This window comes from Muscardinus avellanarius, assembly GCF_963383645.1.
Source record: "Muscardinus avellanarius genome assembly, chromosome: 12".
Lineage (NCBI taxonomy): Eukaryota > Metazoa > Chordata > Mammalia > Rodentia > Gliridae > Muscardinus > Muscardinus avellanarius.
The window spans coordinates 98,368,645-98,382,357 of NC_137798.1; the positions used below are offsets into that span (position 1 = coordinate 98,368,645).

Sequence of the window (13,713 nt, forward strand, 5' to 3'; positions counted from 1 at the left end):
AGCTTGTCGGGAAGCAGAAGACAGGAGGCAGCTCGTGGCCTCCAGTCGAGGCGCACTCTCACCCACCCTGCGCTAGCAGGCGACTCACCTAAGCTACTCGGGCGCTCTAGGCACAGTTCCCTCGTCTGGAAAATGGGGACATGTTGGCTGCCTCTCAGAAGCTTCCTAGATTAAACAAGAGAGCATCTAGAAGATGCTCAGCAGAGTGCCTGGTATTAGGTAGTGCCAGGAGCAGGCCAGGGTGACAGTGAAGGGCAAGGCACCCGAAGACAGCGTGGGCTCAACCCCACCCTTCCCCTTGCCACATGACCCCGGCAAGTTAACCTCTCTGCTTCACTAGTTCTCATCTACAAAAATGAGATAATAAAAGCATATACTTAATTCTAAAAAAGGATTAAAGTAGGCAATATAATTACTTTCTATGTGTCTACATCTGTCTACCTATTTATCTATAGTAACTAAAGTAGGGTCTGGTACAAAAAGTGGTTCATGCTAGCTAAAATTATGATTTCTTCTGAAATGATCCCTCACCTCAGCCTCTTCACCTCCAGAAAGAAATCCAGCTGGTTGAGTTTGGTTTTGCTCATCAACCCAGACTACATTCTACAGATTAGTCATTTGAAAAACTATCAGCTTACTAATGTTAAGTCCCTTGCTCAAAATCCCCTCAGTAGTGCCTGTGGTGTTCAGACTAGAAGCCAGCGCCTTGTCTAGCACCTAAGGCCTCCACCGTGCAGCCCGCCCGCCCTCGCCTTTCCAAGTCTCTCCTCAGCTACTCGCACTGCTGAAAGTATCCAGCTTCACACACTGAGCACAAACACTCTCTGCCATTGGTTCATTCTGACTATACACTGAAACCTAGCTCTTCCTTTAACGCCCTCCCTGACTCACGAGCGACGGCCCTTCCTTTTGAGTGCTGAGGATGGCGAGCAGCTTTGTAAGTTATTGGTCACAGAAGTTCTTTCGGCTTGTACCACCTTTTATCATCATGTGAATATTTAACCTCAATCACTTTTGTTGCACGCTAACTTTAAGAATGCCCCTTTTCTTGGGGCTCTCAAGCAGTTACTCAGAGCTCTGGCGTCATTCTTTACACTGGAAGGAAACTGAGCTCTAGGAAGCCTGTCACTCTCCCCTTGCCCGAGTCGCAGGAACACTGAAGAGCTCCTCCAGAAGTTTCACCATGCACACACCTGTTGGCCAAGACGCACATAGCTGCGGTAAAGCATGGGCCCTTGAATGGCCATGCTGCCTATTTCTTTCTGTCTTCCTTAAGATCTAGGACAGACACTTGCACAAATAAGTTTATCTGAACTGTACTTCTAACAACAAGGCACACAGCCCCTAAGCAAACTGCTAAACCTGCATAAAGAATTCATGGGAGTCACCCACTGCATGGGTCCGCATGGCCTCGGCTGGCCCCCGCGGGGCAGAGCAGCTGCCCTGGCTGGGGGAGCAATCTCTGTGGCAACACCTGCCCATCCCCTGAGGTACCCAACACTTCAGACCACTGCAGGCACACTGAAGGACCAAATGCTTACATTAGGACACCAGCATCTTACCTTTTTGCTTCTCATATATGAAAGGCGGCCCTCGTGAGCATCAGGGTAAGTGCAAAAGAGATACGTGGTGATGGCATGCTTTAAAAAGGAGTCGCCAAGCATTTCAAGCCGCTCCAGGTTAAACCCATCGCTAGCATTTGACAGAGTCAAGGCCTGAAGAATCAGTCCAGGATTAGGGCCAAGAGTCCTTGAGGAGTACCCAACAGGGCTCTGCTCAGAATCCATCCTGCCCTTGAGCGCTTTAACGGCGTCCGTCGTACCAGGCATCACAGCCATCATAGGACTTTCATCTGAGGTAGATTTGTTAGCATTTCCATCAAGGTATTTATTACTCAGTAGAGTACATTCATCGCTGGGCTTGGGCTGGTTCTCATAATTGTATAAATTCTGAATGGGATATGAGGTAGTTGGTTGTACAGGTATTTCCTGCTTGTAATAATTCAGCTGATTTCCTTGGCAAAAGTCTCTGTTAGCTAATTCATAACTGCCATTGGCAAGATTTTTATTGTAAGAAAGACCATTAACTGCTGTAAGATCTGTTGAAACCTCGATTTGGAGCTTACCAGGTGACTCGCTGAGCAACGTTCTGCGGTTCACAGACATTTGGTCATGATTTTCTAAGGAGGTTCTATTAGCACCTTGATGTGCAGCATTTTCAGGGACTACAATTGTGCTGTGCTTACAGTAATTTTCATTTTCAGCCGAAGAGGAGTTAGAAATTGAGATGAAAGATTTGCTGTCGATAGATTTTTTCCACCCAAAGTCTAAGTTAGGGTATCTGCAAAGACATTTTCATAATTTCATCAGACCCTTCAAAAGGACTAGGCTCAGGTCAACAACTTGAACTTAGAGATTAAAAAAAGAAAGAATGCTATACAAATACTCCTACTATTAGAAAAGAAACAAGTTTCCATGACAGAAATCAACATTATTTCAGATTCTGTACAAGGTCAATTATAAAGTAGGACATGGCTTATTTATTCTATGGTTTTAATTCATGCTCGTTAGTACTGTGTTGTGACTGAGAGGATTAGGTAGCTTGGAGGTAGCCTGCAGAACCTGGCAGCCACAGGCTTTATGGGTGAAAGCCCAAGCTCTCTGATTACCTTGGTGAAAAACTTTAGGTAACTTAGAACATTTTCCTGTGTTTCAGCTTCTGCACTTGGAAGTGCAGTTAATCATTCCTGCCTCACAGGACTGTCCTAAACATTAAATGAGCTAGCATAGGCTCCATCATTTAAACTAATGTTTAGCACTATAACAGATATTCAATAAATATAAACCTGATCAGTAACATAATATTCTAAAGTCTTGTCAATCCCTGGACCATTTGGCCTGTCTACTAGATAATGAAAATAATTTGAGAGGTTAAAGCAAACGTTCCTTTAGGATGCAGAGACTTTACTAATGGAAGGAAGATGGTGATGACAAGGCCTGAGGCAAGTGCTTTTTACTATACACCTGGTGATTTGTTTTATTTGTTATTTTTTGCGGTACTGGAGACTGAACCCAGGGACGTTCTACCTCTGAGCTACCCCCCACCCCCAGCCCTATTTTCTGTTCTTTATTTTGAAACAGATGTCACTGAGTTGCAGAGGGCCTCACTAAGAGCTGAGGCTGGCCACAAACCTGGGATCCTCCTGTCTCAGCCTCCTAAATCCTGGGATTACAAATATGCAGTACCACACTGGGCTGTATCTGTTTTTTTTTTTTTTTTTTTTTTTGGTGGTGGTACTGGGAATGGAACCATTCTACCTCCGGACTACACTCCCAGACCTATTTTATATATTTTTCTTTGGAAACAGGGTCTCTTAAGCCAGCGAGGCTGGCTTCGAACCTGCGCGATCCTCCTGTCTCCGCCTCCCAAGCGCAGGGATTACACGCATGCACCACCACACCTGGCTATATTTGGTTTTTTATTTTTTTTTCTCGTGTTACTGGGGGGTGGAACCCAGAGGCTTTCTACCTCCATACTATACTCCCAGACCTTTTTTATATTTTATTTGGAAACAGGGTCTCACTAAGTTGCTGAAAGCCTCACTAAGTATCTGAGGCTGGCTTCGAAACTGTGTGATCCTCCTGTCTCAGCCTCCCAAGCGCGGGGATTACAAGCGTGCGCCACCACGCCTGGCTTATATCTGGTTTTTTTAAAAAAGCAATCATTTACTGTTTTTACCCTTAGATAATTTCTGCCTTAGGAGCTGCCCCCCTTCTGAAACTTGACAAGACAGAGGGCTCAAATGACCCAAAGTGCAGATTTTCACTTAGGAGTCAAACAATGCATTTTTTTTTAATGTATTAGACACCTACATTTTCCTTTGATTCTTTAGGTAAAATTAAAATTTTAGCTTAATTGCATAGGATTAAGTTGTAATAGGACTTCATGATGCACGTTCTTTCTTCCCAATAGCACAAGCGTACCTAAAATCTGCAGGAAGTGACCTGACTCCCACCCCAGCATCACTGGCCGTCTGGGCTCTCAGTTCCTCTGCAGTCAAAAGGCAGTGAAGGCGGTAGAGTATGCTGGGGAGGCAGACCGCTTTTCTCCACAGTGATGCTGGAATTGGGTGTATAGCACAGAGTTCCGGAACCAGTATCTTTTGAGTACAAAAAGGAGATAAAATATATAGCAAAGACACATACACACAAAAACAAAAGACCAATTTCACTAATAAAGATGAGAATCATAAATGCTACTAGAAAAATTTAATTTAAAAAAAAATTGGGGGGGGGGGTGTTCCGGGGATGGAACCCAGGGACACTGACCTCCGAGCTACACTCCCTCCCCTATTTTTTATTCTTTATTTTGAAACAGGATCTCACTAAGTTAAGGAGGGCCTCACTAAGTAGCTGAGGCTGGCTGTGAACCATAATCCTATGGTCTCAGCCTCCCAAATGCTGGGATTACAAGTGTGTACCACCATGTCAGCTTTAAAAAAAAAAAAAATTATATATATATATATATAATTTTTTTTTTTAAATTTTATTGGTACTGGGGATAGAACCCAAAGGCTTTCTACTTCTGGGCTATACTCCCAGACCTATTTTATATTTTATTTGGAAACAGGGTCTCACTAAATTGCTGAGAGCCTCACTAAGTAGCTGAGGCTGGCTTCGAACCTGTGCGATCCTCCTGTCTCAGCCTCCCAAGCGTGGTGATTTCAAGCGTGCACCACCATGCCCGGCTTAAAAAATATTTTGAAAAAAAACTTTTAAGTCCAAATGGGATGTAACTGAGAACTTAAGAGGATAATTTTGTGATCTAATTACATCAGAGGACCAAGGATAAAAGCAAATTCTCAATACTTGATAAAGAGGGGATTGAAGTGAAATTCAATATAAAATATGAATTAAAGTAAAATAAAATCTAAAAATTAAGTGACTTTCCAAAAATTGATAAATCACTCAGTTAACTTGGTAATATAAAACTGAAACTTATATGTAAAAATAGTCACTTATACTAACTACAATTACCTGTTTATTCTGCAGACTTTCCCATTTCGCTTTCCTCTTTTCAGCACTGCTTAGAGGAAGAGCTTTCCCCTTTTGATTCAAATGTCGAGGCGTTAAAAGATTAAGTCTATAAAAATTTGAAAACAATCTTATGAAACAGAAAAAAACAAGTACATTCTCACGGTGGTTTTGTGTTGCTACAAATCACTTGAGAGCCCATTTAGACTGCAGATTCCTGAACTACTCCCCGGGCGGGCAAGTCTCCACAGGCTTTCCAAGGGCCTGGCCACGGTGAGCCTGCACGTGGCCCTGACCTGCCAAGAAAGCCTCACGCGCAATCTACAGCTCATTTCTGAAGCTCTTACCTGGAAGATGTGTGGTCCACATCCAACAGCGGCTGGTTGAGATTGGTCAGGTCAAGGTTATACTTTGTTTTATAGTATTCCGCAAAAGTTTCATACTCAGGGGAAGGAAATTTGCTGAGTGGGGTAAGATCAGTGTATACATCAGCTACATAAAATCGATGAGGCTGGTCAAAATTGCGGTATCTAAAGAGGAGAAACAATCAGTTGTTTTTTTCATGTAAGTCACCTATGCTTAAAGTACAACTGTTTTAATATGGAAACACAAATTATGGATTCAGAAGGTTAAGGATATATTTCAAGTGAACATTAGATAATAAGAGCTCCACTTCTATCAAGTAAAAACTAATTCTCCATTCTCCTCTTTTTCTAGATATCTATACTTTGATAATTATGAGTGCTTAATGGTACCTTCAAATATCTACTTCCTCAATATAGAAAAGAGAAAACTTATAATAGCCAAACAACTAAGTGACTACTTTGTACATTACTAATAATACTAGAGGCAGAGATTCGCCACATGAGATATCTTACTATGTTACCTATGATAATGAGAGTATATTGGTAGTCTAATTTAACATAGGGCTGTGAGGTGCCCCCCAAAAAGGAAAAGGGGGAAAAATGAAAAATCAAAGAAAGACTGAATTACAGCCAGTATTTCAGTTCTTTGAAATGCCTGTGTTTAATTTATTGCCCTCAAACTTCACTCTCTTTTTACAAAATAAGAAAAAAATTCTTGTTTTATATATATTATTTCCTATAGAAATTTTAAGAAGCAAAATTAATTTTATGATCAAATTCTATAAAACTTTGAGGCTTAAAAGGATGGAGGTTTTAGGAAGAAAGACTACCAACATTAGATGGTCTGACCTTTACAAAGTAACCCTTCACCTACAGTATTTTCGGTTTTGTTCTTTGAGCAAGTAATCCAGAGAAGGCAGGCTCACCACCAAAAAAGAAAGATGCCTGCAGCTTCCACCAGTACTAACAACACTAAGGTCATAACCTGCTTACCTCCCAATGCGCAATCACACCTTTTAAAACAAAGATTCGCCACCATTTCCTTCCCAATTAAATACCAACCTTGGAATGATAACTGCATCTTGATAATCTTCTAATTTAAAAACAAAGGGTGTTTCTTTTGAATACTTTGTACTGGGAATGCCTATGCGAGCCTCAGATTTCTCAATATCTTCCATGAATTTAAAGTCAATGTCCAAAGTGCTGGAGTCATTCACTTAAGGAAGAAAAGGTTTGTAAAAATATAGTCAAGTAAGATTCTTACTTATGTACTAGCATATGTGTGTAATTTATTTATTTATATATTTATTTTGTGGGTCTGGGGATGGAACCCAGGGGTATTCTACCTCCGAGCTACACCCCCTGCACTATTTTTTATTATTTATTTTGGAACAGGGTCTCACTAAGTTACGGAGGGCCTCACTAAGTAGCTGAGACTGGCCGCGAACCACGATCCTCTGGTTTCAGCCTCTTGAATACTGGGATTACAAGCGTGCGCCATCACATCCAGCTATATGTGTCTAATTTAGAGTTATCAAAGTAAGAGACTTTTGTAGTGTATACAATGAAGTAATTATCAAGCAAAACTTTATTTTATAGTTCCTATAAATGAACACTTTAGTTGGGTGTGGTTTCACTAACTATAATTAAATACATTTTTAGCCAGGAGTGGTGGGTGGCACACACTTGTAATCCCAGTACTTGGGAGGCTGAGACAGGAGGATTGCAGCCCACAGACAGACTCAGCTACTCAGTGAGGCCCTCTGCAACTCAGGGAGACCATGTTTCAAAATAAAAAATAAAGCACCGAGTGGGGTGGTACAATGCTTGTAATCCCCGCGCTTGGGAGGTGGAGACAGGAGGATCGCGCAGGTTCAAAGCCAGGCGCTCTGGCTTAAAAGACTTTGTTTCCAAATAAAAAATAATATAAAATAGGTCTGAGAGTGTATCCCGGAGGTAGAAGGGCTTCCAGAAATCCCAGTACCACAAAAAAAAAAAAAAAAAAAAATAGAGCTGAGGGGGTAGTTTGGAGGTAGAACGTCCCTAGTTCAATCCCCAGTACCGTAAAATAAATAAAGTGTGGGCCTTTCTTACCAACATTAAGAGGTAGAACACAGTATGCTGAATCAGCATCTGTAGGTTTAAATTCTAGTGCAGGTTTTTCAAGCCGAAGAATATGTGAGAAAATATACTGGTGAAGTCTTGTAATCAATTCGAGCATTGGGAGAGACAAGGTAAAGCCAGACTTCTTCAACTCAATGGATATGGTGACCTCTCCAGAGCGCGTGTACACAGGAAAGTGCGGAATCTTAGCAAAAACAAAACAAAACAAGCACCTCTCAAAGTCAATATAATACTATTATAGTGAACTTCAGAAGTGAATGATGCTTCTACCATGGGAACAGAAAACACAGCTCCATCTTTAAATATTAAACATACTAAGGTAGCAAAGGCACTTACTGTTGCGGATGAAATGTGTTTGGTGTGTGAGGGGAGAAGTCATTCCCCCACCACAACCACACAAACAGACAGACAGAAAAACCGTGGATTCTTGTCCTAAGCTAAGAATAAATATTCATCGCTTGGACAGCTGCTGAAGATTTAAAGAAGTTTATTAAAAAGATAGAAATATAGAGATAGTTACAGCCCTGTGCTGGAGAGGGGCACAGGCGGGCAATTCGAATGAAAATACCATAGAACTCCAGTTTACTAAGTGATTTATCCCGACCTGGAGATAATGCTACCCCTTATCTCCAGCCCCTGCTTTGCTTTTGCTATCTCTCCAGGTGGATTTGGGTTGAGAGGGGGTAGCAGTCCTGTCTCCAAACACAGGCCTCTACCTTTTGTTTTATCCCTTCAAGATGTGTGAAATTGTTTCTCCAGGATCTGGGATTTCCTCCCATCTCTGGCTCCAGCCTTCTTTTAGAAATGTAAATTACAAGTCCCTCCTTCCTGTTAGTCCCGGCTTTCTCAGTATAAAAGATATATTTTTAAATTTGGACATCTTTCCCAATACTGATACATTAATACATTTTAAAACCTCTTCCCAATACTAGTACACTTACTACTAGTTTTCTTTTTCCTTTTCTTTTAAAAACAACAACAAAAAGTAAAAGTCAAAATACTTTGAATGGCAGCAGTCTTATGGAGAGCCTACCTGAGGTATGGGTTTGGCTGTCAGTATACCAAAGCATCTTGTGGTATCTTCAGGGGGATAGAGCTTCCGCCTTCTGAAGTTCAGTTCATCAGGTAGTGGAGTGGTTAAGACCATTCCTATCACATACAGGTAACAGGGCTGATCGGGTTTGGGATAACTATCCCTCAAACACTCTGGAATCTTCAGTTGGAAAGAAAAATTAAGCATCATGCTCAAGTATAAATCTATTCTAAATACTGGTAAGAAAAGAAATTTATTCTTAGCTATACTAAATGTTGATTTTAAAAAGTGCTAAGAAAATTTCAGCAAACAAGACCTCTTAAGTACTAAACTCTACTGGGGAAGTCAGCATTTTGCACGGTGAAGTCTTGTAATCAGCACAGTGGCCATAGGTCACCTTTGTTATACCACACTGTTTACTACAACTACAGCTAATACCCAAGTTATAGAAAATAATCAAATATAGTACAGTCTTTTAAAAATATTATCTACTTGACCTATTTATTTAGACTGGAAAACTCTTTTGTTCCTTAAGCCTTTAAAGTATTTACTCACTGCAGAATATCAGAAAATAAATACAGGCAAATTTTTTAAAAATCACATACAATTCTATCACTTGAAGATGACTTTCAACAATATTTTTATATACTTTATAATTCCTTAAACTTTTTTCTATGTATAAAAATATGTAAACATATATACATTCACATTTTTAATACAAGTGGAAGCACACAACACAGAACGGTGTGCATATGTATGTGTAAAATAACCTGATTTTATCCCCCATTACTACAATGATAATATCTTTCACTGCATCTGTATCTGCATTTTAATAGCTATCTCATTATGTGAGTGAGCTATAATTAAGTTATCTCAAACTGACCTAAGCTTTTAATATGAAAACAGCCCTACAGATTAGAGTCTTACAGTTTCTAAGACCCAATAACAAATCATTTATCTACAGTTAAAGGTAAAGAAGTGCTAGCTAAGCAATAGCACAAACATATAAAACATATCCATTAGTTCAAAGGACACACAGCAGTGCTATGCTTGTCACTGATGGTGTTTATCATATGAAACTAGTCCAATAGGAAAATTGGGTATAAGAAAAACAACAATTTCACAAAAATGGATAACACTCATGATATAAATCAATCAGTAAATAAATGAGATTTTGAATCTTGAAAATGCTTAGCTGGCTACACACACACACACACACACACACACACACACACATTTTTTTTTAAGTACTGGGGGATATATATTTTTTTATATTCTATATTTTATTTTATTTTATTTTTGCAGTACTAGGGGTGGAACCCAGGGGCTTTCTACCTCCAAGTGACATCCCAGCCCTATTTTTTATTTCTTTATTTTGAAACAGGGTCTCACTGAGTTGCAAAGAGCCTCACTAAGTAGCTGAGGCTGTGTTCCCAAACCACGATCCTCTGATCTCAGCCTACCAAATGCCGGGATTACAAGCATGCGCCACCACGCCAAGCTAGATATAATATTTTTTAAAGTGAAATTCTGTAAAAACTGCAAAAACGAAACAAAAGAGGCATACATTTAGGCTAAGATGAAAATATAAAGCCAAGTTTTACTCTTGTTTGGAGTTCTTATTAAGTAAAATATTTAAAAATATCTTAAAATAAATATTTTGGTCAATTCTGGCTATAACTAGAAGTCATACTCAGATGTTTTAACGTGTAAAGCCTGCTAGAATGTTACAGAGCAAGAATATGTATTCCACTAAAATAATCTTTTCCACCCCAAGTATTATATACCCAACTCCTGCTGATGCCTGTGCTCCTGCCTCCCTGCCTACCCAGTGTGTGGAGAGAGCACCCTTCCCTTGCCTGTCCCATCATGTCCATCTCCTGTTGCCTTATGCCAAGGGTAACTAAGACAGGACTCATACCACTAAAATAAATGAAACAAACAATGTCTCTTTAAATGAAAGAATTCTGGGTAGAATCTGATTGGCGAGTCCAAAAATTATTATAAAAAAAAAATAAAACCACAAAACCAGAAAAACAAGGATCTTCTAAGTAAAAGTAAGAGGACTAATCTGAGAGAAGTTGTGAATTGGAAAAATGAGCCAAGAACCACAAAGGAAGCTGAATTACAAGGAATTGCAAGGACAGCAGGGGACTTAGATTTGATAAAGAAGTGAAGTCAGGAAGGCCGCAGTCCTAACCAATACTGACTGCTTTGGGGTAGCACTGCCTCCGCTTTGTGGAGCCCGGCCTTCCTGGGACACTGGTCTCTTCTTCATCATGTAAATCGAGCTCCTCTTCATATTTGACAGTCTCCTTCCCAACGGGCATCAAGTGCTCGTCCAGTTCACCTGAGCAATTGAAAAGAAGAACTGACATAAGCCAGCCAGAGTTAGAGTCCTGCTCTAATTAGTGAATAACACAGAAGAGCACGATGTTAGGAAAAAAGGGGACGAGCAATGAAAACTACAGTGTCTTTGCCTTTAATAAAGTAATCAGATGTGTATCTTCTGGCAGACATACTATCGATGTGAGCAGGACTGCAAATTCTAAGATTCATAAATAGAAACATCTAAGCCTGGGGCGGTAGCTCGGTGACAGAGGACTCATCTAGCATGCAAAAGGTCACTGGGTTCACTCCCCAAAACACACCCACACCCACAGCCACACACCACGAAACAGGAAACAGCACACACCACTTCTAAACAAAATGCCATATAAATAAGCCTTCTTGTTTAAAGAAGGAGGGGAAGGGATTATTTTCTACTCTAGTATAGACTAATTTGAGACTAATACATTAAACGTAGTGTTTATGACTGATCATCCAATAGTTACCAGAAGACCTTTGTGTATTTAAAAGGAGTCAGTAATGAAAGCAAATAAATGGAGGCTGTTTGTAGCTAAGCTGCAGAAAACAGAGTTCCCACAACAATGCAGGGTCCTTTCAGTTCTATATGTTTATTCATATTCAACAAAGCACACGAAGAACAGCAGGAAGTTTGCAGCCTACAAACTCCTCAGAAACCCATCAAGTCCTCAATATGCTTTTCTTAAAATAATGTTTATAATTTATGTACATGTTTTTCAAACATGTTTACTTACCAATTTTGTGCAGTTTTTCACAACAAATGAGAGCTACAACTCTTTCAGCCAATCGTACACAGCTCATTGGTGGGCCCTAAAAATAACAAAAAAACCTTTCCAATCCATATGCCCATAGCTATATTATGGCCAACACATAAAACTTCTACAAAACCTTTGTCTCAGTATCTACAAAGTTCAATTTCCCAAAACAAAGTTCTTTATTTTGAAAAATGCCAGAAAGGTTTTAAAAAGAAAAACCATAATCTCTATATTTAAAATATCAATCTTTAAAAACTCTGTCTAGTTGCTGGGTGTGGTGGCGCACGCTTGTAATTCCAGCATTTGGGAGGCTGAGACTGGAGGATTGCAGTTTGCGGACAGCCTCAGCTACTTAGCGAGGCCCTTCACATCTCAGTGAGACCCTGTTTTAAAAAAATGAAAAGGACTAAAAATAGGACTGGGGGTGTAGCTCGGAGGTACAAGGCCCCTGGGTTCCATCCCCAGTACCGCAAAAAAAAAAAAAAAAAAAAAACTCTGTCCAGTAAAAATACTTATGTCCTTTCAATAAAATTTAAAGTATCTTATTTTCACTAATCTATAAATATATGATGAAAATGAAGACATTGTAATAAAACTATAACAGACTAATAGCACTGAGCAGCTTTTTACATGCAATAAATATTAGTCATTTTGAAACACCTGCAAATCAGTGCTGGGAGCAAGGACAGAAATGATACAAAAGACAAATTCTGAGTGGTCAATACCAACATAATTAGAGCAGTTCAATTACAGTTAATGAACTCTGTCACTTTAAATACCAAAGCCAACCTGAAGGAAACGTCAGGGTCATCTAGACCAATTCCAAGAAAGTGTAAATTACACAGTCTATCGAAAATTTGAATTTATAATTGACTACAAAAGACAATAAACCTAATTTTCAAAGTAGATTTTAATACCAAATTTCTAACTTGCCTGTCTTTCTTACAAGTTAGAAAAAATATAAAAAGCGTATTTTAAAACTTTTTTTATAATTTTTAAATAACTTATTTTATGCTTATGCACTTAGTTCTTTTTCTCGGTGCGCAGTAATCACACACCATGCTGTGATGGAGACATCCAAGCCCACAGCACTAGGTGGGCGCCCCCCAGCTCACCCCGCCCCTCACCCTCCTCAGCAAGACACTGAGACCGGCACTAATCATTTACTTGGTGCATGTACATCATGTCCGTGGAAGTGTTTCCTTCATTGAGTCTTCTCCCCACCCAATCATTTCTTTTTCTAAACTTACAACAATAGAGGCTCGAAGAGGTGAGTTAATCGGCAGATAAAGAGTTGAATAAAATGTACCATCAGGCAACTCTCGGGTTCGACATTTGGGAGCTAGATGAGTAAATGGATCACTTGGTAGCCTAGCGCAGTATCTGTGAAGAAAAGGAAATTCTGAAGCTGAATATACAAATGAGAAGTAGATGGAAATATTTGTACTGCTATTCACAAACTCAAGTTTGGTTCGCTATGTCCCTCTTCTCTTTACTGAATTAGTACAGTCTGTTGCTTCAAACCGCCAATTAGAACTATAAGCACTTGAAATTGAAATATGCAACTAGGAAACTACATTTTAATCTAACTTTATTTTAATTTAAATTGGACCTTGAATTTAAATAGCCACATGTGCCGAATGTTACCATCCTGTGCAGCATACAAAGTACTGTTCTGAATCTGTGAACAAAATACACCACCGGCATTTGTTCCTTTAATAACTGGCTAGCAGGGCATATGTACGGAAGGCATCAACAGAGGGCAGAAGGACAGCCCAGTATTGACAAAGAGAACATGAGAACAAGAGAGAGCAGGAGACTGGCCCAGAGAGCGGTGCTGGAATGGGCAGCAGTCCTGTGGTGCCCTTGTTCTTCCTGCAGATTGAGGGCAAATAGGGCAGCCTGCGGAGTAGAGACTGGTCCATACAGGCAGACCAAGCATATGAGTGACCATTTCAAAGACAACAGAACCAGACTTCTCACTATAGGAGAAAAGGTACAAAGAAAAGACGAAATCTAGAATGAATCCTCTACTA

The 13,713-nt window shown here is 39.9% G+C and overlaps 1 protein-coding gene across 4 annotated transcripts in view; it reads right to left on the bottom strand.

The window, feature by feature from the left end:
- The window catches only part of DICER1 (dicer 1, ribonuclease III), a gene marked incomplete at both ends in the record, with an annotated part of 44,780 nt that overhangs the window by 11,501 nt on the left and 19,566 nt on the right, over nucleotides 1-13,713 (bottom strand). For all 4 annotated transcript variants that reach the window (XM_080706785.1, XM_080706784.1, XM_080706783.1 and 1 more), the window contains 10 exons: nucleotides 1,563-2,340; nucleotides 3,984-4,159; nucleotides 5,037-5,142; nucleotides 5,381-5,563; nucleotides 6,461-6,614; nucleotides 7,493-7,706; nucleotides 8,556-8,735; nucleotides 10,766-10,905; nucleotides 11,657-11,732; nucleotides 12,928-13,060. In XM_080706785.1, coding sequence (XP_080562911.1) covers nucleotides 1,563-2,340; nucleotides 3,984-4,159; nucleotides 5,037-5,142; nucleotides 5,381-5,563; nucleotides 6,461-6,614; nucleotides 7,493-7,706; nucleotides 8,556-8,735; nucleotides 10,766-10,905; nucleotides 11,657-11,732; nucleotides 12,928-13,060 — 2,140 coding nt within the window. The remainder of the gene's footprint in view (nucleotides 1-1,562; nucleotides 2,341-3,983; nucleotides 4,160-5,036; nucleotides 5,143-5,380; nucleotides 5,564-6,460; nucleotides 6,615-7,492; nucleotides 7,707-8,555; nucleotides 8,736-10,765; nucleotides 10,906-11,656; nucleotides 11,733-12,927; nucleotides 13,061-13,713) is intronic.